The sequence below is a fragment of the Camelina sativa genome, chromosome 4, assembly GCF_000633955.1.
Source record: "Camelina sativa cultivar DH55 chromosome 4, Cs, whole genome shotgun sequence".
Taxonomy (NCBI): Eukaryota; Viridiplantae; Streptophyta; class Magnoliopsida; order Brassicales; family Brassicaceae; genus Camelina; species Camelina sativa.
In genome coordinates this window covers 21,549,397-21,574,239 of record NC_025688.1, presented here as the reverse complement: position 1 = coordinate 21,574,239, position 24,843 = coordinate 21,549,397, and the positions used below count along the sequence as shown (strand labels likewise).

The 24,843-nt window shown below is 36.8% G+C and overlaps 4 protein-coding genes and 2 pseudogenes across 6 annotated transcripts in view; 4 read left to right on the top strand and 2 right to left on the bottom strand.

Annotated features, from left to right (window-relative positions):
• LOC104781666 (F-box protein At3g57580-like) overlaps positions 1–1,244 on the top strand; it is a 5,901-nt gene extending 4,657 nt beyond the window's left edge. For both annotated transcript variants that reach the window (XM_010506389.2, XM_019244845.1), the window contains exon 2: positions 26–1,244. In XM_010506389.2, the coding sequence (XP_010504691.1) occupies positions 26–963 (938 nt within the window). In that variant the 3' untranslated portion in view covers positions 964–1,244. The remainder of the gene's footprint in view (positions 1–25) is intronic.
• LOC104784128 lies at positions 3,401–4,987 on the top strand (annotated as a pseudogene).
• Positions 9,682–11,388, top strand: LOC104781665 (F-box protein At3g57580-like). Its single transcript, XM_010506386.2, has one exon. The coding sequence runs from the start codon at positions 9,917–9,919 to the stop codon at positions 11,126–11,128; it is 1,212 nt and encodes a 403-aa protein (XP_010504688.1). The 5' UTR covers positions 9,682–9,916; the 3' UTR covers positions 11,129–11,388.
• Positions 11,489–19,104, bottom strand: LOC104781663 (annotated as a pseudogene).
• Positions 19,185–20,592, top strand: LOC104781664 (acetylglutamate kinase, chloroplastic-like). The gene has a single exon (XM_010506385.2). It carries the CDS (start codon positions 19,280–19,282, stop codon positions 20,327–20,329), a length of 1,050 nt encoding a protein of 349 aa, XP_010504687.1. The 5' UTR covers positions 19,185–19,279; the 3' UTR covers positions 20,330–20,592.
• Positions 21,823–24,682, bottom strand: LOC104781662 (guanylate kinase 2). 2 transcript variants are annotated; one of them, XM_010506382.1, is made up of 11 exons: positions 24,345–24,682; positions 24,071–24,111; positions 23,851–23,964; positions 23,682–23,758; positions 23,467–23,596; positions 23,022–23,384; positions 22,822–22,943; positions 22,605–22,740; positions 22,478–22,523; positions 22,295–22,391; positions 21,823–22,199 (listed from the first exon to the last, which is right to left on the bottom strand). In XM_010506382.1, exons 2-11 carry the CDS (start codon positions 24,071–24,073, stop codon positions 22,115–22,117), a joined length of 1,173 nt encoding a protein of 390 aa, XP_010504684.1. In that variant the 5' UTR covers positions 24,074–24,111; positions 24,345–24,682; the 3' UTR covers positions 21,823–22,114. The 2 variants fall into 2 exon arrangements, with proteins under 2 accessions (XP_010504684.1, XP_010504685.1); XM_010506383.1 differs by having other exon boundaries at positions 22,295–22,388.

Below are 24,843 nucleotides of genomic sequence, written 5' to 3'. Positions count from 1 at the left end.
CGATATGAGAAGTCGCTTCTTTTAGATTACCATACCAAGGTCACAGGAGACGTTAGCAGTTTCGTTTGTAGCTATGCCTCAGGTTTGATCTATTTCCCTTTTGTGCGGATCATTGAGAAGGACACTCCTTTGATTTGTAACCCTATCACCGGAATGTATGAGGGATATGAAGTTATGAAGTACAGCAGGTCTCATGGCTTTTTAGGGTTTGATCCCATTGATGAGCAATTCAAGGTTTTGGATCAAGATAGCATTCTAACAATAGGATCTGGAGAAGTTAATTGGAGGACTAAGGATATCTCTTTTGATGGGTGTTATGATCGTTGTTCCATTGCAGGGATATGCATCAATGGGGTTTTGTTTTACTTAGCTATTACATATGGTCCACGATCTTTTGTGTTAGTTCGCTTTGATGTTAGGTCTGAGGAGTTCAATTTTATCGACGCAGCATGCTTTAATGATCATCTAAAGCATCTTAGTGGATTGAGTCTGGTCAACTCTAAGGGTAAATTAGGTGTGGTTAATTGCAATTTTGCTGACGCTGGTGGAAGACGTACCGTTGAGCTGTGTATGTCGGTTCTAGAGGATGTCGAGACACAAGAATGGGTGAAATATGTCTACACTCTCCCGCAGAATGAAGTCCTTGAATCCTGCGAATTTAAAGTTGCTGGAGTGGCGGCTACAGGTGATTTTGTTTTGTGTATGAAATATACATGTAATCCCTACTTTGTGTTCTACTTCAACCCTGAAAAGAACACTCTCCAAAGTGTTGAAATCCATGGTTTTGGAGCTGAGCTTGAAGCGGTTGAGGATCGTGGTGAAGTTTATGCCTTTGTAGACCATGTCGAGGATCTTAGTGTTAGCGATGCACTGCAACTCAAGTCAAGCATTTCTCATATCAAGACTCTCTGCGCCTGCTGTAAAAAGGTTGTGCAGCGTGACAACATCGAGGAAGAGGTATGATGTATGATGATGGGATGAGTAGGGAGAAGAAATGGAAGAGACATCATTGAAGATGAAGTCAGAAGAAGAAGAGAAGAGTATAAGAGAGTAAACAATGAGACAAGGAGTATGTAAAAAGCAATAGGGGATGTCATCTCTGCGTTTATGTTCTTTAGTTAATCGTTATAGACGTTGGTTTGATAAGTCTGTGAATCAAATCTAGCTTTGGTAAATCGTATGTACCTTTTGACTATCTTTGTTACTTTAATCTAGTTGTCTTTTATATAATTCCATCTTCTTCAGTTCTAAATCAATAAAGTTCCATCTTCTTCAGTTCTAAATCAATATACTTCTAGTTGTCTTTTATATAATTCCATCTTCTTCAGTTCTAAATCAATTGTAGAGTTTATATGTATAGTTTGATGCTGTCTTCTACCATCGCACATAACTTTTGCCTTGTTACCATCGTCGGGAAGAGGTCTCTGCAAAAAGAACAAGTGCAGCAGAACGGGTACGAGTATTTGCAAACCTAGAGTGAGGACAGGTGTTGATTTAATTTTCTAATCTGAACTTCGAGGCCAAGACAAATTAAAAGTATGGTAGCGGCAGGTTCCATATGGACCATATCTGAANTAAAAGAGTAAACAATGAGACAAGGAGTAGGTAAAAAGCAATAAGGCATGCCATCTATGTGTTAATGTTCTCTAGTTAATAGTTATAGACGTTTGTTTGGTAAGACTGTGAATCAATCTAGCTTTGGTAATTCGTATGTACCTTTTGACTATTTTTGGTATATCTAGTTGTCTTTTATATAATTCCATCTTCTTCAGTTCTAAATCATAAAATTCTCCCCGATTGTAGAGTTTATATGTATAGTTTGATGCTGTCTTCTACCATTGAACATAACTTTTGCCTTGTTACCATCGTCGGGAAGAGGTCTCTGCAAGAAGAACAAGTGCAGCAGAACGGGTACGCGTATTTGCAAACCTAGAGTGAGAACAGGTGTTGATTTAATTTTGAACTTCGAGGCCAAGACAAATGTAAAAGTATGGTAGCTGGAGGTTCCATAACTGAACCACATTGTTCTGTTCAAAATGAACCAATTACTCTGTTTCTTGTCAGTTCTAAATCTATAATATGCTCCTCCTCCCCCATTGTTGAGTTTATAGTTAACTGAAACCAAAATGCGATTTATATTGCTTCTTTTGTATTTTATTGGTAGCTGGTGTTACCTTAACTAAAGTTACTATTTCACATAATATTTACAATCTATAGTTAGCTACCACATATAGTAAAACCTCTATAAATAAATAATGTTGAGACTTGGAACCATGACATTTAGCTAATTTATAGTGATATTAATAAATTAATATCTATTATCTTATACTTTCTCTGTTTTAATTTAGTTGTCCTTTTAGGACTTCATTTTTATTTTATAATAATTATCGTTTTAAATTTTTAATGCAGATGTTTGGTGAATATTCCAGTTTTATCTCTTCTGTCTTAAGGCTTTGACCAATAAAAACATTATAAAATATATTATTAAAAGTTATTAGAAAATTTAATACTTTTTTTAATTTGTGTGTAAAAATATTAAACGACAAGTAAATAAAACCGGACGAAGTAGTATTTAACTATTCATAGATGTATTTAATAATTGTAAAACTCTTATGAATTAAGATAATTTTACAAAAATAAGATTATATAATTGGATATTAAAAAATTAATAGTTTTGGAATTGAAAACTTTATATTTAGAAAAATAATTTTGACAGTAAACTACAAATAATATAGATAAAATCAGGTATATAATATACATGACATACTTAAGTAAAATTTATTAATAATAATATAATTATCGTATTTTAATTGACGATAAGACTATCAAAATGACAATGATGAATATTTATATACTGAAAACTTAAAGAATTTTTTGGCTATTTTTATGACATAATATAGATTATTTTGTGATATTATAATATTAAAATACAACATAACAATTGTTTTTTTTTCAACCAAACATTAAATAAATTTAAAAAAACTCCAAGATTAATTGCCCAAACAGAAGGGTAAAAGTTTACAAAAAAAGTTTCAGAAATTAAGAATCTTGAAAAATGGACAAGACAATCTGCATTTACATATCAAATAATATATAGATATAGATATATGTGTAATTTATTAATTTATGATATTAATAGAACCTCATATTTATATAGAAATTTCAAAAAAAAATATTATTTTATTAATTTTTTCTAATTTTTGTACCTTTCTGATTTGGGACCTGATTTTTTTTGTTATTTTATTAATTTTTGTAATTTTTACACTAGTATTTATTAATTTATAAAAATACTTCGCATAATTCATTGGCACGTGAGAAAAAAACAAATGTAGTACGACAATATAAAAATAGACTTAGCTTTATTCATAATGCTAAAGCTCAAAGGCCAATAAAAATTTACTCTCTGTTTCTTTATTACTCTCACTCTCTCAGACGAGTTTAATAAGAAAAAAGGGAAAAAAAACACAAATTTCAAACTTGTCGTCGCCGTCGTATCCCTTCTCCGGCGGAACAATCACGCACTCCGGAAAGTCCGATGGAAAGAGGAAGAAACATGGAACCGCTCCCAACTGATCTGATCCTGGAGATATTTACGAGATTACCGTCGAAGTCAGTCGCTAGGTTTCGTACCCTGTCGAAGCACTGGGCGTCTACGCTTCGCAGCCCGGATTTCAAGAGGTTGTTCCTGGCCAGGTCCTCGGCTCGTCCTCGACTCTTGTTTGCGGTCGAACGATATCAGTATAACGAGTGGTTCTTCTTCTCGTCGCCTCAGCCACAGAACCGGTATGAGAAGTCGCTTCCTATAGATTATCATACCAAGTTCAGAGGAGACGTAAGCCGATACATTTGCCTCAGGTTTGATCTATTTCCCTTTTGTACGAATCATTGAGGAGGAGGCACCTTTGATTTGTAACCCTATCACTGGAATGTATGAGGTCTTAGCAGTCAGGAAGTACAACAGGTCTCGAGGCTTTTTAGGATTTGATCCCATTGATAACCAATTCAAGGTTTTGGATTTTTATAGCATTCTAACATTAGGATCTGGAGATGTCAACTGGAGGCATAAACATATCACTTGTGATCTGTGGTATCATCGTTGTTCGACTGCAGGGATATGCATCAATGGGGTTTTGTATTACTTAGCTAAAACATTTATCGAACCATCTTTTGTGGTAGTTCGCTTTGATGTTAGGTCTGAGGAGTTCGAGTTTATTGACGCAGCATGCCTTAATGATCATCTAGAACATCCTAGTAAACTGAGTTTGGTCAACTCTAAGGGTAAATTAGGTATGATTAGTTGCAGTTTTGCTGATGCTGGTGGAAGACGTACCGTTGAGTTGTTTATGTGGGTTCTAGAGGATGTCGAAACACAGGAATGGGTGAAGTATGTCTACACTCTGCCACATAATGAAATCCTTGGTTCCTGCGAATTTAAAGTTGCTGGAGTGACTGTTACTGGTGATATTGTTTTGTGTATGAAACATACATGTAAGCCGTACTATGTGTTCTACTTCAACCCTGAAAAGAACACTCTCCAAAGTGTTGAAATTCATGGTTTTGGCGCTGAGCTTGAATCGGTTGAGGATCGTGGTGAAGTTTATGCCTTTGTAGACCATGTAGAGGATCTTAGTGTTGACGATGGACTGCAACTCAAGTCAAGTGTTTCTCATATCAAGACTCTATGCTCCTGCTGTAAAAAGGTACTGCAGCATAACAACACCGAGGAAGAGGTATGATGTATGATAATGGTATGAGTAGGGAGAAAGAGACATCAATGAAGATGAAGTGAAAAAGAAGTCAGAAGAAGAAGAGAGTTAACAATGAGACAAGGAGTAGGTATAAAGCAATAGGGCATGTCATATATGTGTTTATGTTCTTTAGTTAATTAGACTTTGGTTTGGTAAGTCTGTGAATCAAATCTAGCTTTGGTAAATCGTATGTACCTTTTGACTAAATTTGTTAAATCTACAAGTTGTCTTTTATATAATTCCATCTTCTTCAGTTCTAAATCAAAAAAATTCTCCCCGACTGTAGAGTTTATATGTATAGTTTGATGTTGTCTTCTACCATTGCACATATTTTTTGCCTTCTTACCATCGCCGGGAAGAGGTCTCTGCAAGAAGAACAAGCGCAGCAGAACGGGTACGAGTATTTGCAAACCTAGAGTGAGGACAGGTGTTGGTTTGATTTCCTAATCTGAACTTCAATGCCAAGACAAATTAAAAGGCAAGACTTAGTTTCAGAAAACACAAAATGGTAGCTGCAGGTTCCATAACTGAACCACATTGTTCTCTTCAGAATGAACCAATTACTCTGTTTCTCGTCAGTTCTAAATCTATAATATCCTCCTCCTCCCCCAATTACCTGAAACCAAAATGCAATTTCTACTGCCTCTTTTGTAATTATACTAGCAATTGATCCGCGCATAGGTAGTTAGATGAAGGTGTATTCTGAGTTTTGTTGTGTATTTTATTTTTTTGGTTACGTAAAACCGTATTTATGTTTGTTGTTGTATTTGATTTTGGTTGTTTATGTTGTGTTGTTGGATATTTTATATACAAATAGGTTTTGCAGTAAGTATAATTTAGTATGCTTTTTTTCTAAAAAAAAATGAAATCATCTTCTCTGTGTTTTTTGGTTTTGCAGATTTTTCAAGTAAAGGCTAGAAATCTCTAAAATTTGGTAGAATCGCTTTCTCTCTTCCTTTTCTCTTTTTTTTTTCACGCATTAGCACATCCTGCATTGATATACCATGTTCTTGCTTCTAGGGGCTATTCCGCGCTACGCGCGGTTTGTTTTGATAAATAGTTTTGAAATTACATTTTTATAATATTTGTTATTTCAAAATGCAATATATTAGTTTGAGACTTTGAGTTTTAAAATATTCTGAATGTGATTCTAGTGAATGTAAGAGATGATAATATATCAATATGTGATGTAAGAAATACAGTGATTTTGTTAAGAGTTTTAGGAGATTAAAATGGAGAAATTGTTGTTAGGGAACATAATTAAACTATCTATGTGGTATCATTTCTGTCCACCATTTCACCAGGCTCTACGCCCTAATATATTTTTGACAATAACATTTGTCTGGCATCATCAACTTCATTCAATTAAAGAGTCCCCACAAAGCAACACATCTACAATATTCACTGATCGTACCCAAATAAACGTCAACCAAACCACAAAGTTTATATTGGATATGACAACATAGATGACCAAATCATCGAGTGTAAGCAAATTGCAACATGTTGACTAAAAGAGAAAAGTAAACCCCCTGTTAGATTTGAAGTATACTCTGTCTAAGCCTCATATAAATTCAGTTAAGCTACATATGAATATTTAAGAATAGTAACACACAAACAGTTTACCTCTCACTATGGTTCTTAATTTGTTGGAAATTGATATTCTTTCGACTCCTCTATTTCTCGCATGGTCACATAGATAAGTGGGAATGACCATATTGAAAGGCAGAACTGTAATATTAATAAGAGTAATACCTGGGTTCACCCTTAGGAGTGAACCTTTTCATTCACTCCCTTATAAAATAAGGAAATAAAATCAGTACACATTTATTATAAAATTAAAAACTTCAACCGCTCTTTTATAAACTCAAACCGATATATAATTTCGTTGTAATTGTAAAATCTAAACCCTAACCATCTCATTTGTAAACCCAAACCGACGTATACTTTCGTTCTAATTGTTAAATCTAAACCCTAACCATCTCATTTATAAACCCAAACCGACATATACTTTCATTCTAATTGTTAAATCTAAACCCTAACCATCTCATTTATAAACCCAAACCGACATATACTTTCATTCTAATTGTTAAATCTAAACCCTAACCATCTCATTTATAAACCCAAACCGACATATAATTTTATTCTAATTTTAAAATTTAAACCCTAACCATCTCATTTGTAAACCCAAACCGATATATAATTTCATTTTAATTGTAAAATCTAAACCAAAACAATATTTAACTTTCTTTAAATAAAAGTATACAGAATTTGTTTCCTTAATTAGTTTTGTTTTTTCATTTAATTTTTATTTATTTTTTAAATAAAATATAAGATATAACATTTTGATTGGTTGAGAAGGAAGGGGGTGAATACAAAGGTTCCCCTACGGGTGAACCCAAGTATTTTTCTATTAATAACTCAATATGATAAGCGATAAGAACTCTCGAAAACAGTAGATATAATAAAACTATAGTTTCATATTTATCCCCCAATAAGAAGACATCAGGGAGGATCAGGGATTAGATATCATCATGCATGGTACTAAAAGATAAAATAGTAGAAATAAAGTTTAGTGGGAGAATATTAAAATAAACTAATTATTTATTGATCATAGAAAAGAAGATCTTTATAGTTAACTGATGGTGCTATGGTGAACACGAGAATTTGTATGCCGAGCGAATCACCAAATTTCAAAATTTTATATTGAGATCATGTAATACCAAAGATACCGTTGTGGAAGTTTATTGTTTGAATTTGATGTTAACTACACACAATTTTGAATGTTTGCTTAACCTGAATTTGAGAATTTCTCAGGTGACGATAGGAGAAGGGTAGAAGAATATAATCCGGGTCCAAGGTCAGTCATATGATTCTTCTCATAGACTGAAACCAAATACAATAACAAATCCAATATGGTATATCTTTTTACTCTGCATTTGTTCTACAATGTAATAGTAAAACCACCAACTACCATTCACGTTGGACTTTTACACCAAATAAAATTAATACTTTATATCAGAATTTAGAAGGAATACATATCCACACACTCATAAGACAGACATCAATAAAATCGTTTGAATTAACATAATAACATCCTTTCATCTTTGCTCATCTGCTTTGTCAATAAATCCAAGAACATGGTAGATACCTCGATGGAATTCTGGAAAACAAAAGGGATTGTCACTAATAGTTAAGAAGAAATAAATGTCAAGGCATTATTAAAGTAAAAAAAAAAAAAAGCAAATGAAAAATATTCTTGTCAATCAAACTAATGGAAAAAACAACCAAATCAAAAGGAAACAACAGAAAACAAATTAAAGGGAATGCGTACATAGGTAAAGAATAATTTTTCAGCCAAGTCTTTTTAATCAAAACAGAAAACATGAAAGTCTGGAAGCATTTCCAAAGGTTAGTTTGAAATATCATACATGGTAGGAGGCACCAAAGATTCACACAATTGATAGATGACATCAAATTAAAAGAGAAAATGGGCCCTCGAACAAATGATATGAATAAATGATACATTCAAATGAGTGATACCTTGACGTCTAAATGTTTCTTACTTCTATCAATCTCTTGCGCTTCCTTTCTCTGGCAATTCGAAGACCAAGGTAGCCGCTCTTGCCGAGCCATCTCTTTTTTTTTTTTTTTTTTTTGGTTTTAATGTTCAGATTTTATACCAAATTACAAACTAATCTACAGATTACAAAACACACACATGAGCAAAACAAACAAACATAGAAAAGATTATAAAGGATACTCGATGGAGGGAAGGGGAGTGCAGATCTGGAGAAGGAAAGGACAAAAGACGATTCCTCATAGTCCGATCGATCGATTCAATATTATACTGTCACTCTTTCTCTATTGTATCTTCACTAATATTCCACACGGCGACAACCCTAAAGCCTGTGTTGAACTTGTCAAAAGCGAAGAACATTCAAAAATAAGGGTTTCTGGGTGACGGATTGTGCTCTGTGAAACTACCTATAAATCAGTAATAACTTTGCTCCTTACAGAAATTGGAAGAGGAACCGATTCAGTTTTTCAGATTGTTGAGGAACCGTTGTTTTAAAAATCGATAACCTGATGTGGGAACTCTGTTTCATGTTGAGCATAGCTTGCTGATGTGGCGTGTTGAGAGAGTGTTTTTTCTGAAGCTGACGTTGCGAGCCTCCCAGAAGTGGATTAACCTGAATAGAACTTTTTCTTTGCAGAAAGGGGCTTCAAGTTCAAGGGCGTGGAATGTTTTTTTTGCAACTTCTTTTCGCAGGAATGGAGATAGATGCTGATGCCATGGTTGGTTTCGAAGGTCGTATCACAAAGTTGTGGTGGTGAGGGTTCAATTACAGAAGTCCCGAATTTATAGGGTTTAGGAATAGAAGATAATAATGGAATTGTAATGGTCATATTTAAGTGTAGAGAGAGTGGGCAATGAAGTATATTTAATGGTAACGGTGGTTCTTCAGTGCATGGACTGGGAAGGTGAACAGATTTGAGAGTAGGATTTAAACATGGAAGAAGACGAACAACTTAGGAGAAGATGATGATTTTATTGCAAAAACTACCATCTTCGCTCAGTCATTGTAAACTAATCTGTGGAGAAATCCATTAAACTTAAGTGGACCTATAAGGCCGATAAACCTCTTTCGAAAGTGAGTGGGTGGGTTTTATACATTTTGTTTTGGTTTGGTCGTTACAGCCCAATTTTAATATTTTGTTTTTTTGGTCGTTCGCTGGAGTTTTTTTTTAACTTAAGTTACTATTTCACATAATATTTACAATCTAGTTATTAGCAACACATACTGTACATTAGTAGTAGCCTGGGATATAACCGAAATAACCGAACCGAGATTTTGGGTGTTCGGTTCGGTTTCGGTTATTAGAGATAAACCGATCGACAATTTCCACGAAAAACAAAAAAAAGTACATTGCAAATTCATTGGCACGTGAGAACAAACCAAACGTACTAAATGGGCTTAGCTAATTCACAAGTATGCTAAAGCCCATAAAGGCCTATAAAAAATTACTCTCTGTTTCCTTATACTCTCAGACGAGTTTAACGAATTTAATAAGGAAAAAGGCACAAATTTCAACTTTGTTGTCGTCGTAGTTTCCCTAAAACCCTAAATCCTTCTCCGGTGGAACAATCACGCACTCCGGCGAGTCCGATGGAAAGAGGAAGAAACATGGAACCGCTCCCAAATGATCTGATTCTCGAGATATTTACGAGATTGCCGTCGAAGTCAGTAGCTAGGTTTCGTACCCTGTCGAAGCACTGGGCGTCTACGCTTCGGAGTCCGGATTTCAAGAAGCAGTTCCTGGTCAGGTCCTCGGCTCGTCCTCGTCTCTTGTTTGCCGTCGAGAGATATGGATATAACGAGTGGTTCTTCTTCTCGTCGCCTCAGCCACAGAAGCGATATGAGAAGTCGCTTCCTTTGGAATACCATACCAAGTTCTCAGGAGACGTTTGCCAATACATTTGTAGCTATGCCTCAGGTTTGATCTATTTCCCTTTTGTGCGGATCATTGATGAGGAGAAGCCTTTGATTTGTAACCCTATCACCGGAATGTATGATGACTTACCAGTCAGGAAGTACAGTAGGTCTCGAGGCTTTTTAGGGTTTGATCGAATTGATGAGCAATTCAAGGTTTTTGATTTTCATAGCGTTCTAACTGTAGAATCTGGAGAACCCGAGTGGAGGGATACGGAGGATGTCTCTGTTGATCTGTATCATCTGTATCATCGTTGTTCCAATGCAGGGATATGCATCAATGGGGTTTTGTATTACTTAGCTCAAACCTATATTGAGCCGTCTTTTGTGATAGTTGGCTTTGATGTTAGGTCTGAGGAGTTAGAGTTTATTGACGCATCATGCCTTAATGATCATGTAGAGCATCCTAGTGAATTGAGTTTGGTCAACTCTAAGGGTAAGTTAGGTGTGATTAACTGCAAATGTGCTGACGCTGGTGGAACTGAGTTGTGTATGTGGCTTCTAGAGGATGTCGAGACACAGGAATGGGTTAAATGTGTCTACACTCTGCCGCAGAATGAAGTCCTTGATTCCTGCGAAATTAAAGTTGCTGGAGTGGCGGCTACAGGTGATATTGTTTTGTGTATGAAGTATACATGTGACCCATACTATGCATTCTACTTCAATCCCGTAAAGAACACTCTCCAATGTGTTGAAATCCAAGGTTTTGGAGCTAAGTTTGATGCAACAGTTGAGAAACGTGGTGTAGTTTATGGCATTGTTGACTATGTAGAGGATCTTAGTCTTAACGATGCAAAGCAACTCAAGTCAAGCATTTCTGAAATCAAGAGTCGCTGCTCCTGCTGTCAAAAGGAAGGGCAGCATCACAACATCGGGGAAGAGGTATGATGATGGTTTGAGTAGGGAGAACAAATGAGAGATATATCAGTGAAGATGAAGACAAAAGAAGAAGAGAAGAGTATAAGAGAGTAAACAATGAGACAAGTAGTAGGTGAAATATAATAGGGCATGTCATCTATGCGTTTATGTTCTTTAGTTAATAGTTGTAGACATTGGAAGGTCTGTGCATATCAAATCTAGCTTTAGTAATGTATTATCTGTATGAACCTTCTGACCTTTTCCGGTTTATCAAGGTATTTTTTTTGTTCCATCCCTCTCCAGTTCTCAATCAATAATGTCCTACTATTGTACATAATTGTTCCCTTGTCACATTCTTTCGGAAAGGTCTCTGCAACTGTACGCCATCTGTTAAGTTAGAAAGTGTCGACTTGTTGTTTGGCCAAGCCAAATTGCAGTTTCAGAAAACACAAAATGGTAGTTGCCGAAACATATTTGTTCTTTTCATATGACATAGTAATATTTAGAATCCCTATGAAAGTTAGGCCATCGTTTGCTACCACCAGATATCAACATACCGACTCCACTGGCACGTGAGAACAAACCATTAGAAGAAAGAAAACAAATGGCTTTAAGACGGCGTTATGCATGCCAATAGCTTAGCACAGACTTCACGTACGTCTCGAGAAGGATCTGAAAGTGATGCTTTGGACAGAACTGATCTTGCTTCGAGCAATCCCTCTGAAATGTTTTCCAATATCACGTCTTCACTCGCCATCAATGATGCCATCAGTTTTGCGCCAGCCAGCTTTTCCTACACATTTGACTTCCGCATAAGCTTAAAATTCAAGGCGGATATTAACACTCGAGTTATGTCGACACTCGACAGTAGTCACTTGAGAAACATGTGAGAAATAAGTTTGATAGATTTTTGGTACCTTTTCGGATCCATGTTCAAGAAATCTCAGGGAAAGTTTCAGTAGTTCAGATGAAACAGGAAGAAGTGTGGACTTCAGATGATACATGGCCGAGAATAAGACCTGGATACAAGCTGCACGGACCTCAGGTACAGATATGACCTGCACAAAATTCAGGATATTATGCAACCAAATTTAGCCAAATTTGAAATGAGAATAAGCAGTCAAAGTACCTTGAGAGAATGAATAAGAGGCGGAAGAGCTCTCCGAGCAAAGGTCTTCTTTGAAGACTCAGGACTTTTTTGACAAGCACTGATGATCACGTTCGCCATGCATAGACGAAATGAAATAGGAAGAGGACTCTCACCAGTTAGGTTTTCAGTAGTCATCTTTGGGATAGAAGAGCAGTTACTTCTGTCTTCTATTAAACAATGGATCGTGTAATCTAGGACAGAATTACCTGATGCATCAACACCTACAGATCAGGATACAATATATACACAAGACAAGTCTGGAAGAGTTATTGTTAGACAACATCAATACTAACCAGAAATGTGCTTCCCTGTTGTACGTATTTTTTCTCCTCCAAATGTTTTTGAAGATTTAAGATGTTGCAGTTCAGCACATATCATCAGTGCCAGACAATCAATGCACCCGTGTTGTACTTTGGAAACTGAAAGGAAATATAGCAGCCATGAAGTGAGGAAGTGAAAGGTCACAGTGCTTGAGATATAAATCAATAGCCAGTGGACGGTGTCTTACTTTCATCTTCAACAGAAGGCCATAACAAAATATTCTCCAGGACTTTTCTGATCTTAGGTGTTACACTGTGTGAGAAAGACTCCCAGCCTCGAACCTGCAAGTGACGAAGAACTTAATAACGTACAAAAATAATCCAATTGATAGTGCATCGAACAAGTGGTAACAGGGATCACTGAATAAGTCACGAAAGATGAAAAGTTACCACAAGGGAAGTGCATATAGAAAACAGGCAAGCTTTAATTTTGATGCTGTCTTGTAGCTCTGTAGCCTTTTCAAGTTGCAACAAAACAGTTGGAAATAGCACCTGTTGAATAAAAGTGCTGGCATATTACAAATTAGGATGATGAAGAGAAGGCAAGACTATTGTATAAGTAAAACTGAAGTTGAGCATTTGGAAAATTTCAGATACAATAAAATACACCAAGCCCTTATGACAGGAGAAAATTTTGCATGTGCTTTGCTTTCTCATAAAGATAGCAGTGACCTTGAGAGGAAACTTATTAATGAGCATTGACCGTTGTTTCTTGGTATATAAAAATTACCTTTCAAACAAAGGCTTAAAACATATATAAACATTTACACAAGAATGACCGGCAATACAAAGTCGAAGAAGGAAGCCAGTTCGCACCTGGGGATGAATACGTCCACATAGCTCAGCAGAGAGTTTCCGAACTTCTTCAAATTCGAACTTAGAATATGCCCTGAATTAGTAGAGTTAGTTCGGTAGATATAAAATAAGTATTAAAGTAGATGGCGTTTGATGATCACTGAGAGTAAAATAACCTTTCTAAAATGAAAGCGGCAATGCATTGACAATCCTCAAACTTGATGTCTTGATAGTCTGATATATCACATGACAAGAAATAGATGTGGGTGAATCAAGTCTGGGATCGTATCTACTCTGGATCATGCCGCTTAGGGAAAATTATCGAAAATATAGCTAAAGCGTTGAATCTTATTGACAATATGAGTCAAACGACCTTATGATAAACATCCACTTTTACCAGGGAAAAGGATTAAAAGCATAAGCATACTTACCATTAACAGAGTTTCCGCTGTGGAAATTACCATAAATTGTAGAGGAGTCAATATCATCAAAAACTCTTTGGGGAAGCAGCCTTAATATAAGCAGTGGGCAAAGGTGGTCAAATAGAGACTTCTCCGATTTAGTTTTGTCAACTGAACTTGTAGTATCTGATCTGGATATGAAGCCCTCGTCCACCCTAGATTAGAAATGACATTATTGGTAATCAATATTTCATAATTTTGGAAGTTGTTAAAAGATTTTATTAGCACAGAAATCACAATTATGGTGCATAAATAGCTTTATTTGCCTCGCTCAAATTTTAAGAGAACTTTTACTTACTTGTTTTGCTCCTTCATATGTGATAGTACATGTAGAAGGACCATGTTTGACGTATCTGCCAAATATTCACTGATGCAACTAAGAAACCTAACCATGATGGCATTGGATGGCTCCAGGAACATCTTGTCAAGAAAAGGTTTAATCAGTGACCCCCAGTTTTGCACCTGTAAGAATTTGATTTCAGTCAACAAGCAGAAATATTCAAATACATAAATTCTATAGTTGAAGGAAATCACATTTTTTATCCTAATTACAGCTGGTACAAGCTTTTGTCATTTCTATGCGAAGAGTTTCACACCACACAAACAAGAAAATATTTAGATAAAAGGTAATAGTACTTGGAAGGGGAAAAAGGAACAACCGATGCCTAAAGAAGTTTGTACTGAAGGTTGAGAGTTAAAAGTTGAGTTATCACCTAAGGTATAGGCACTTAAGAAACTAAAACGGACTCATTTCAAAGATAGCAAGCATGACGTATTATTGTACTTACAGTTCTAGCCCACTCTGGAATCAGCTTTAGCACTCGATCGCTGTCAAAAGTTGAGCCTGTAACAGGAAAAGAAGATGATGAGCATGCTCTTGCCAAAGAAAAAGTTGATCGTGCCCAGTTTGTAATTCAGCCAGACTAGTAAATATTTGCAACGTTCAAGTTTCATAATCCAGCATATTTCTTATCCAGATTACATTTGAAATGTTGAAATAGTTTTATACAAGAAAAATGTTTACCGAGAACAACAAAATAAAGTTTTATCACAAATTATGTATAGCATGTGGCCTATGGTAATGAGATAGAAGCATATACCTTCAGTGGAATGTCCATTACTCTCTGAAGTATCCAAAGCTTGAATATTACTAGAAGAGAAACAATGCAACACTTAACTAAGAATCCTGTGAGTTTGGGGTAAATGGAAATAAACAAACAGCTATGAATACATGAGGGAAAGGAGAAAAAGAGACAAAGCATGATACCTAAGACAGGTCAGCAACATACATATAACATCAGAATCCTCCTAGTGATGTTTCAAGAGCCCAAGCAAGGTTTCGGCAGCTGATACTTTGCCATTGGGTGCATAAATGAGGGTTACTAAATCTGGTAGCACAAAAGATGGCTCTGGAAGAGGAAAACCAAAAATCATTCAGTTGATGGCTTAATTCTATAAGAAAGTGGAAAATAAATGTTATCATATATGAACTAAAAGTGCTATCGAGATATGGAATAACAAGTCTTGGACCCCATAAATTGGGATCTTTAAAAGTTTTCCTCATCTAAAAAATAAATAATTTACATAAATCTTCCTTTTAACAAAACACTGATTATTTTCAGCAAACTTTATGATATTCAACTAATAAAATGAAGAGAAGAAAGATCTAGAGGTCGTAGGACACATAAGACGCCCAATACCAGAAATTGATAATGGCCACAAACAAAAGCTTCCAAAGGAATGGTATAGAAAAATAAAAAGGAAGACCAACCAATTGACTTCAACAACTCTGAAGTTTGTTTACAGATATAAGTTTCCTCGTCTCCAAGGCACTTTAACAAGCAGTTCACGACCTCTTTCCTGATATAAGTCCAAAAAATGAGTTCTGACTTCTGAGGGGATGAAAATGTAAATACAGTCAAGGAACTGAAGAAGATGCGGAAAAGCTAGAAATAGAAAATTGAGACGAAAAATATAAACGATTGTATACCAGGGTATATGAGAAGGAAATGAATCTCTTGACATAAGGATTACTTCTGATATCACATCCATAGAATTCAGCCTTTGCACAGTAGTTCCAGAAACAAGGCGTTGTAGAATTTCACTGAGACAGCTATTATCTGCATTTCTGGTGAATGTTTCTTTAAGTTAGAAGAAAAAATACGAACCATAACTGGTAACTAGAAAGCTACTTTTATGAATAAGCATCAAAAGGAAAGCAAGGATAGACATACTTCGAACAATAGTCTGCGAAGAGGATACTAACAGCTTTGGCCGCACCATCCCTTTCATCAAGAAGATGAAGCAGAGATGGTATCACAACGTCCATGCACATTGTGTCAGAGAAGCCGTCTCCAGACTGTGATTGTAGCTTGAAGATAACTGCCTTAAGTATAGCAACAACGTCTTCTGATATCTCTTCGTTGTTACTGCGAAGCTTCGAAAGCAGAGGAAGAATGTAAGTACTGAGATGAAAACAAGGGTATTATATAAATATAATATCTGTCAAGATTAACTGTATCAGGATATGTTATAATCATAGCAATTGAGCAGAAGCTGCAGAACCAAAATTATGAGTTTCATAATAGGGTAGAGAGTCAGTAAATTCAATATGAAAAATGAATTCTAGGCTTCTAGCATAAGTGCATAACCATCAGAACAACCTATATAACTGCAAGAGAAATTATTGTAGAGCGTGCCATCACTCCCTATTCAATAAAAATTGGTGAAGGATACCTGATCTAGAAGACAAGGCACGAGCTTCATCCCATACTCTGATAGTATGCTCTCAAATTTCTTTCCCTCGAAGCGGCCCAACAAAAGGCATAAACAGTTTAGGAAAAACTTTTGTGTCTCTATACCACCAATCTTGGTGTCCGAATTTCCCTGAGGATAGCTTGCTGGATAATACTGCATCATTTTATCATTAATACTTATTAGCTTCCTGATGACCCAATAAATTAGCAAAAACACTGTAAGACATATAGCAGAAAGCTAGAAGCATTAAAACCAGTACTAGATCATATTAATGGTATGAGCTTCTTACAAACCGAATCAAATTAGAAAACACTTCAACAGAAAGGTAATAAGCAGCCCTTAACCAATATAACATCTACAACTTCTCTCTGTGTAGCTTATAAAGGTTTTCCGAGTGAAACAAAAGAGTCCATAGCAAACAATCTTACTCATACACCATGCAGACACATTCCATTAAATTTCAAGCGGAGTCTACTACCATTGCACATTTTCGATCTTCTTAAAAAATAATAAAAAGTAGAAGCTAGAGATGGCAATTGCCTAAACTTTGTTTATTCTTAGACAAAACTGGGTTAGGGAACTTAAACATATGCAGCAGACTCAGTTACGGACACAATAGAATCCCATATGTAGTACAATGTTACTGTATGAAATAAATTTTCCTATCACAAAACTTTGAACCAAAAAGATTGTCGATTATATCTGACCTTTATACCAGACAAATATTGCTCCAACAATTCCTTACTAATCTTTGAGAACTTTTGATCTTCCATGTGGAGCAAGACACTGTAATGCTTCCAACAAGAAGAGAGCAGAAGAGATCCACCCACAGATGCCTCTGTGCCTGAATTCCAGGTATCAAACGATAAAAAAAAAATTGATAAGCAAGAATCGGAAATAGAAACAGAAAAGAAAAAGGACAGGTGGCATTCACTCAAAGACCTGCCTCCTCTGGGGAGCCACCATGATGCTCTTTTAACTCCTCTAACCACTTCAGCACTTGACTTAACCCCTTTGCATGCAATGGTCGAGTTTTTCTGTTCCACTGGAAACAGTTTTTTGTCAATATTACTCAACTCAAATCATGGATAACTTATCAATCCAAAATATAGAAAAGAATCAGTGAACATACAGAAAAAAGACATTGCACAAGGCGCATCAGCTCCTCCAGGTGGTTCCACAGTAAACAATTTGCCTTAATGTATGAGTCTTCAGGTAGAAAACTCTGCTTATTTTTCTTCTCGCTAATATTAGGTATCAAAGCAACCGGTTGATGAGACCCCGAAATGGTTGATGCCTTCTGTCTATTGACCAGAGTATTATCCCTCTTCGCTAAGGCGTTACTAATTGACAGCAAGCAATCAGCAGCTGAAACAGAAAGACGAGATGGCACCTCGTATCCATCCTGCAAAACGCTAAACAAAATAACACAGCTCAGAACTAAGTGAAAAATGGCTATGTATTTAAAAACAGAAACTTGCTACATACAGAACAGTAGATGATCTTTATACCTTCCATTGCATACAATCATCAACAATTGAGGCACACAAGATGAAACAATCTCCACAAATATAGAATGTTTCTCCGTAATTCCTGTCAACAAAGAAAAAAGTATACAAGGACATCAATAAGGAATACGATTTTCTCACCCTCAAGAGAGATAACCGGTATTGAATACTTAGTAACAAGGATGATAATAATGCTCACCATGCCAAAAACCTTGATCGCCAGTATCCTCGCATTCTACTAGACTTCGGACAAGTAAACACCACCCCAGAGCTAAAAACCTGTCCTCGTTCCTCAAAATGATTTTCGAAAGATGTATCGAAACGGCTTGGAAAAGAACTTCATCTTGAAACAGCCAATGTAGAAGTATCATAGCTGAGTTACCATGTTTTGAATCCTTAAACCTTAATGTCTACAAACACATAAGAACAGAAAATATAAAAGACCGCGACATTCCAACAATCAAGCAAGGTTATTTCACAGGGTTTTAAGATAAGACATACATGTTCAATAATGGGTACGAGAATTTCACCCATGGCTTCGTCTCTCTCAGCAACGTCTCTAACGAACTTTTCCAAAAACCAGAGTGCCTCATCGATAGAGCCTAACAGCCGAAATCGAAAACAGACATATCACAAATCCATCAGATAAGAAAGCAACATGTGCAAACATAAACACACACACAAAAACAAATTGAAAACACTAACCTGAAGAACCTTTCTGAGAATCAGGAGTAAGACGTGAAATAGACTCCCGTAGCTTTTTAGGGCGAGCCGAAAGAATCGTACTCATGAACCTACCTATAGTAACGGAGACTAGAGACTCCGGTTCTAATCTTCGTATCAGCTCCTCTTCCAATCGCTCCATCTCACTCAGTATAATCGACAATTCCAGATTATTTTAATTTCTCACCGACTAAATTTACTCTCTCAGTCTCTCGAAGACGACGAAGGAAGAAAAAACAAAACGACGTCGTTTACACTTACACATTACACGCCGTCGTTTTACGCATAAGTCCAAAAATAAACTTAGGGCTCCGACAGCGTCTCTGTGTCTATTCTCCACGTGGACACTAACCATTGGTTCATTCGTTATTTAACAAAAAAACTCGTCGAACAAGATCTGAGAGATCATCATCTCACTTCAGCTAATTCGCCGCCGCTTCTTCCTCCTCCTCCGGTAAGGTTCAGCAATGGCCACTGTCACAACCAATGCTTCACCTAAACCCTTCTCTTTATCTTTTTCCAATCCTCTCAAATCCCTGATCCCCACCAAATCACCATCACTCAACTATCCACCTCGCAAGAACCATCACCATCACCGTCTAGGTTTATCAGTAAACGCCTCCTCCGTATCATCACCGCCTTCACTCGCAACCGTTAATGCTCCTTCACCGGATTACAGAGTCGAGATCCTCTCCGAATCATTACCCTTTATCCAAAAATTCCGAGGGAAAACCATAGTTGTCAAATACGGCGGCGCGGCAATGACTTCGCCGGAGCTTAAATCATCAGTCGTAAGCGATCTCGTTCTCCTCGCCTGCGTCGGTCTTCGTCCGATCCTTGTTCACGGTGGAGGTCCTGATATTAACCGTTACTTGAAACAACTCAACATCCCAGCTGAGTTTCGCGACGGGCTTCGTGTGACCGACGCCACAACGATGGAGATCGTATCAATGGTTTTAGTCGGAAAGGTTAATAAGAATCTTGTTTCGCTTATTAACGCCGCCGGAGCTACCGCTGTGGGGTTATCAGGACACGACGGTCGTCTTCTCACTGCGAGACCTGTTCCCAATTCAGCTCAATTGGGTTTCGTTGGTGAAGTTGCGAGAGTTGATCCATCAGTACTGCGTCCGCTTGTTGATTCCGGTTACATTCCAGTGATTGCTTCCGTTGCTGCTGATGACTCTGGTCAAGCTTACAACATCAATGCAGATACGGTTGCTGGGGAGCTCGCTGCTGCGCTTGGAGCTGAGAAATTGATTCTGCTGACTGATGTGGCTGGGATCTTGGAGGATAAAGAGGATCCGGGTAGCTTGGTGAAGGAGATTGACATAAAAGGAGTGAAGAAGATGATTGAAGATGGTAAAGTTGCTGGTGGGAGGATCCCTAAGGTGAAGTGTTGTATTAGGTCTCTTGCTCAGGGAGTTAAGACTGCGAGTATTATTGATGGAAGGAGACAACATTCTCTGCTTCATGAGATTATGTCTGGTGAAGGAGCTGGTACTATGATTACTGGTTAAGTTTCCTATATTGGGGTGATCGATCATCAAAATCGAAAGTTGAGGTTTTTTTTTTGTATTTGGGTGTGCCAGTGTTTGTTCATTAGAATGTCAAATCTGTGCTATAAGCTTTATGATCATTTCTGATTTGTCTCCAAAGACAAAAATTTCAGCAGTTCTTTATGGTTTGCATATGCAACTTTGATGATTGTCCTTGTTGTTTTAGAAAGTTCACATTTTTGGAGACAGTAAACTGTTCTAAGGATTAGCTCTGTTTCTTCTTACGCTTCTTCAATCTTTATCTTTTGAAAGAACATACATATCATTCTGATCCAAAGGATCATGCTTGGCATATTGGTTCTGCTAACATCTTTCTTATTGCCCAACTGATCCAAGTTAGTCGGTATAGACACATTCTTGCTGGGATGAGTACATCGAAGAACATTTTCAGATCCTCCATGATTTTGGTTAGGTCCTGATTTTATTAGTAGCTAAGGCTCGACTCATATGTTGTGTACTTGTGTTTGTATCATTATGTAGTCAACAATTGTTACTAAAACTCTCTGGCTTATAGTACTTGTTAAAGTGCAAAGACTCCACTTTACACTTTGTCTCTGCTTCAAATTGACCCACCTAGAGACGAAATGTATTGGAATCTGATAGCATACACAAGTCACAACATGTCTGGCATCTCTCACAAGTGACGACATGTCTTCCCTGTCTGGTCTCGACTCTTTCTAGTCTACTGCTTCTTTGGTATTCCGGCAAACTACTAATGTTTCGCTGGACCCTAAAATTTCGTTCTTAGGCTTTCATTAGCCCAATAATATAATTTTACTTTCCAGTGTCGACTGACCCAGCGAGAACTGCTGCACCAAAAGCGATACTTCACCTCCGTGGTAGGATATGGATTGGCCCCAGAAGAGATACTTTACCTGCGCGTGAAAGGCACACGCCTCTGTCTTATTGGTATCGCAGATTACAGAGTGTCACCGTGACGACACTGTCACGTGACTAGTGTGTGTGGTCGTGGTGGTGAGTAGGACGTGAGAGGGATGGGCCAATAAGTGCATAATCGTCATCTTCAAGTAAAGTGAAACTGTGGTGAGCTACAACGAACCTTCCTTCAATTTATTTACACTGTCACCGACTTTGGAGTTTGGACCCACGAATCAATGCAAGTTGCAAATCTTTCGAGGACCCATTTTAGCTCCAAAGTCCCACAAGTTGGTCTCTTTTTTTATAGCTTTGTCTTCTTCCTCTCTTATTCGAGATGTTTTGCTTTAACATTATTGGCTGATTTTAAACTGTAAACTGGCACTAACTGCCATCCTTCTGTCCAAGAGGATCTTGAGTCATGTACGAAATACTAAACACTGTACTGTGGGATCAATCTTTAATTATATATATTCCCAACTCGATGTTAAGTTGCTTTGTTTGTCCTATCCCAGTAAGGGGAATCTCAAGAAACAATTGCAGAGATTTCAAAAAAATTGGTACTTTCCATGTCCTAATAACACCAAAAGAAAGGGTTCTTTCAAGATTTAGATTAAACAAAATCTTTATCAGTAAAAGGAACAAAAAAATCTTATTCCATCATCTCTCAAAAGAGATCATGACTTTTTTTGAATCATCATCATCATAATAACCATAATCATCATCATCAGTACCTATCTAGTGAACACATAAAACTACCTTTCAACCGCGGAAAAGCCTTAGTTTTTTTTAAATAACGAGCAGTGTTCATCATCATCATCTAAATGTTTCCTCTTAAGCTTTCCACGGAGAAAGAGAAAAGACTCTTTGTCAACTGGACTTGACCGTGTCCAGAACGATCCCTCTTGTTCTTCCCGGTGCTCCCCCGTTAATTGAAGATAAATCCAACACAATCCTGCCCACCAAAAGACGTTTGATTAGCAAACTCTTATAGAGAATCATCAGTTTAAAAATAAATTAAAATAACATTAATCGGTTTAGAACATGTACATGTTATTTTTGGTTCCTTCTCCTGTTTCTTGAATCAAAATTTTTTCTTCCATCTTTGTTACTGTGTGCTCCTTGGGAAGATTGATCCCTTCTACTGCTTTTATCAAGCAATCACAAAACCCATCAGGCTTCCTTTCCTACTTAATTAGTATATACATTGTGTCTACTCTATTGTTTTATTACCTTCTACGCCATTCACAGGAGCATGATCGTCTATCCCCAAGAGATTCTGAAACAGAGAGCCATTTGTTGTTTGAAATGGAAGTCAATTAAGAGGACTTTGTTCATAACAAAAGGCGGGTTAAGTCACCTTAAGGTTCTTATAGCATTCCTCAAGGTTGTCATTATACAGAATGTGTTCAAAAATGCCTGAGGATTCCCCCGCTTTGATCTCTGCATCAGCGTTTCTAAGCCGCTTTTGGATCTGCTCCTCTGTTTCAGTTCCTCTGTTTTTTTCAACACTTAAAAAATTGAGAACTTGCAAAGAAAAATCTAAAGAAACAACAACTCTAAATTCTAATCTTTACCGGGCACGGAGGCGATCTTCAAGTTCATTCATTGAAGGAGGACATACGAATATGAATATCGCATCTAGAGAGCTCGCCTTCACTGACCTCGCTCCTTGAACATCAATGTCAAGAATGCATCTCTATATGCACAAAAAAATTGATCATTTGATGGATCAACGCCAATGACAAAGAAGATACAGAGATGATCGTTTTATTACCTTTCCAGAATCTGTAACCACTTCAACGGACTCAATGCTGGTTCCATACAAATTACCATGAACAGATGCAAACTCAAGAAACTTCCCATCTTTGATTTCTTTCTCCATAACGGTTTTATCAGTGAAATGGTAATGAACACCACACTTCTCCATAAACCTCGGAGCTCGAGTTGTGTGGCTCACAGAGAACCCAAACATTGAAGGAAACTCCTTCATAAGCATCGATATCAAAGTTCCTTTCCCAACTCCAGAAGGACCGCTAATAACGATAGGCTTCTCTGCATTACCCCTTACTCCTTTACTCCAAGCAACAACCTCTCTTCCTAGCAATTTCTTTTGTTCCCGTACAAAAGAAGTATCCACCTATATGAATATACAAAACATATGAGAATGAGAACACAAGAAACTCTACACTAGAAACATCGATATCATTCCAGAGACTAACCTCAAGGAACCAAATGGAGTCATCAGAAGCTGAGCCTTTTTTGATAACCAAAATCCGACCATTCTTCAGAACAATGGCAGAGTAACCCTTGCAGGGCTTAGGGCCAGTACCAAGAACAGAAGGACTAGACCTGGAAAAATACTCAAAGTGAATACATATCCTTAAAGATTCAACACTAATGGAAACAGATCATGATAGCAACAACGAACACACACCACTTGTTAGTGATTTTGTCATGAATCTGAACACCAAGGAACAACGGGTTCCCTTCATGATTTCCACCAATCACAAACTGCAAAAGATAAAACCTTGAGATCAAATCAAAGTCCAGAGAATTAAAAAACAGTTTCACATTCTAAAACATCAAAGACTGAGAGAGCTTACGGATCGATCCCCAATTTGAACAGATGTATCTCTGTTTTTAGGTTCAGATTTGACACCAAAGCCATTGGTGTAACCATTCTCCAGATGATTCACAAAAAAAGCTGGTGCTTCTCCCTATTAACAACAAATCCAAAAACACAAAAAAAACAAATGTGAGAAATCTATGAAACAAAGAAGAGCAACGAAGTGAATCGCGCCAAAAAAAAAAAAAAAGGCTCACCATAGAGATTTTTCTATGCCTCCAATAAGACACAATACAGCCTGAGCAAAATGGCACATAAGCACAAATATAAGAGTTCAAAACAAAACAATAAATCTCAAATTCTTTAAAAAAAAAGTTAAGACCTTTTCTATGTTGTCTGCAGAAACAATATAACCAAAACAAAAAACAAATGCAGATTCAACAAAAGAAAAAACACAACACATTAGAACCATGAACACAGATCTCAGTATAAAACGATCTATTAAAAAAAAGGAGAAGCCTTTGTGCCTACCTCGAATATGAAACACCGGGAAAACGCAAGAGGAAAGAAGAAAGCTTTTTGGATCGAATTGGGTTATTAGCAGGCGAGAAGATGCGAATTTATAATCCGGAGATTGGTAAGAAAAAGGGCCAGAAGAGAGAATTGAGAAACAAGTTTTTTGGGGTTGCTTTTTCAACAACAAGATTCAGTTTTTTATAGTATTTGTTATATATCTCTCTGGAATTTTCTGGCTCGGCTACACAGAAGAAGAATATATAGATAGATAGATATATATATATATCAGCTGTGCATCGTCGACGAGTCCCAAGACAACTTGGAGACAAGCGGCCGTGACGGTGTGTGTGTGTGGAAAGCTACCTCTAGGAAATCTTGGAGGTTTCTTTATAGGTATTACCGTAATTATATAATTATTAAATATATTTGTACTAATTATTCTTAAAATAACGTTTATAAATATTTTTAAGAAAGTTGTCAAAATATATATATATATATATATATATATATCTAT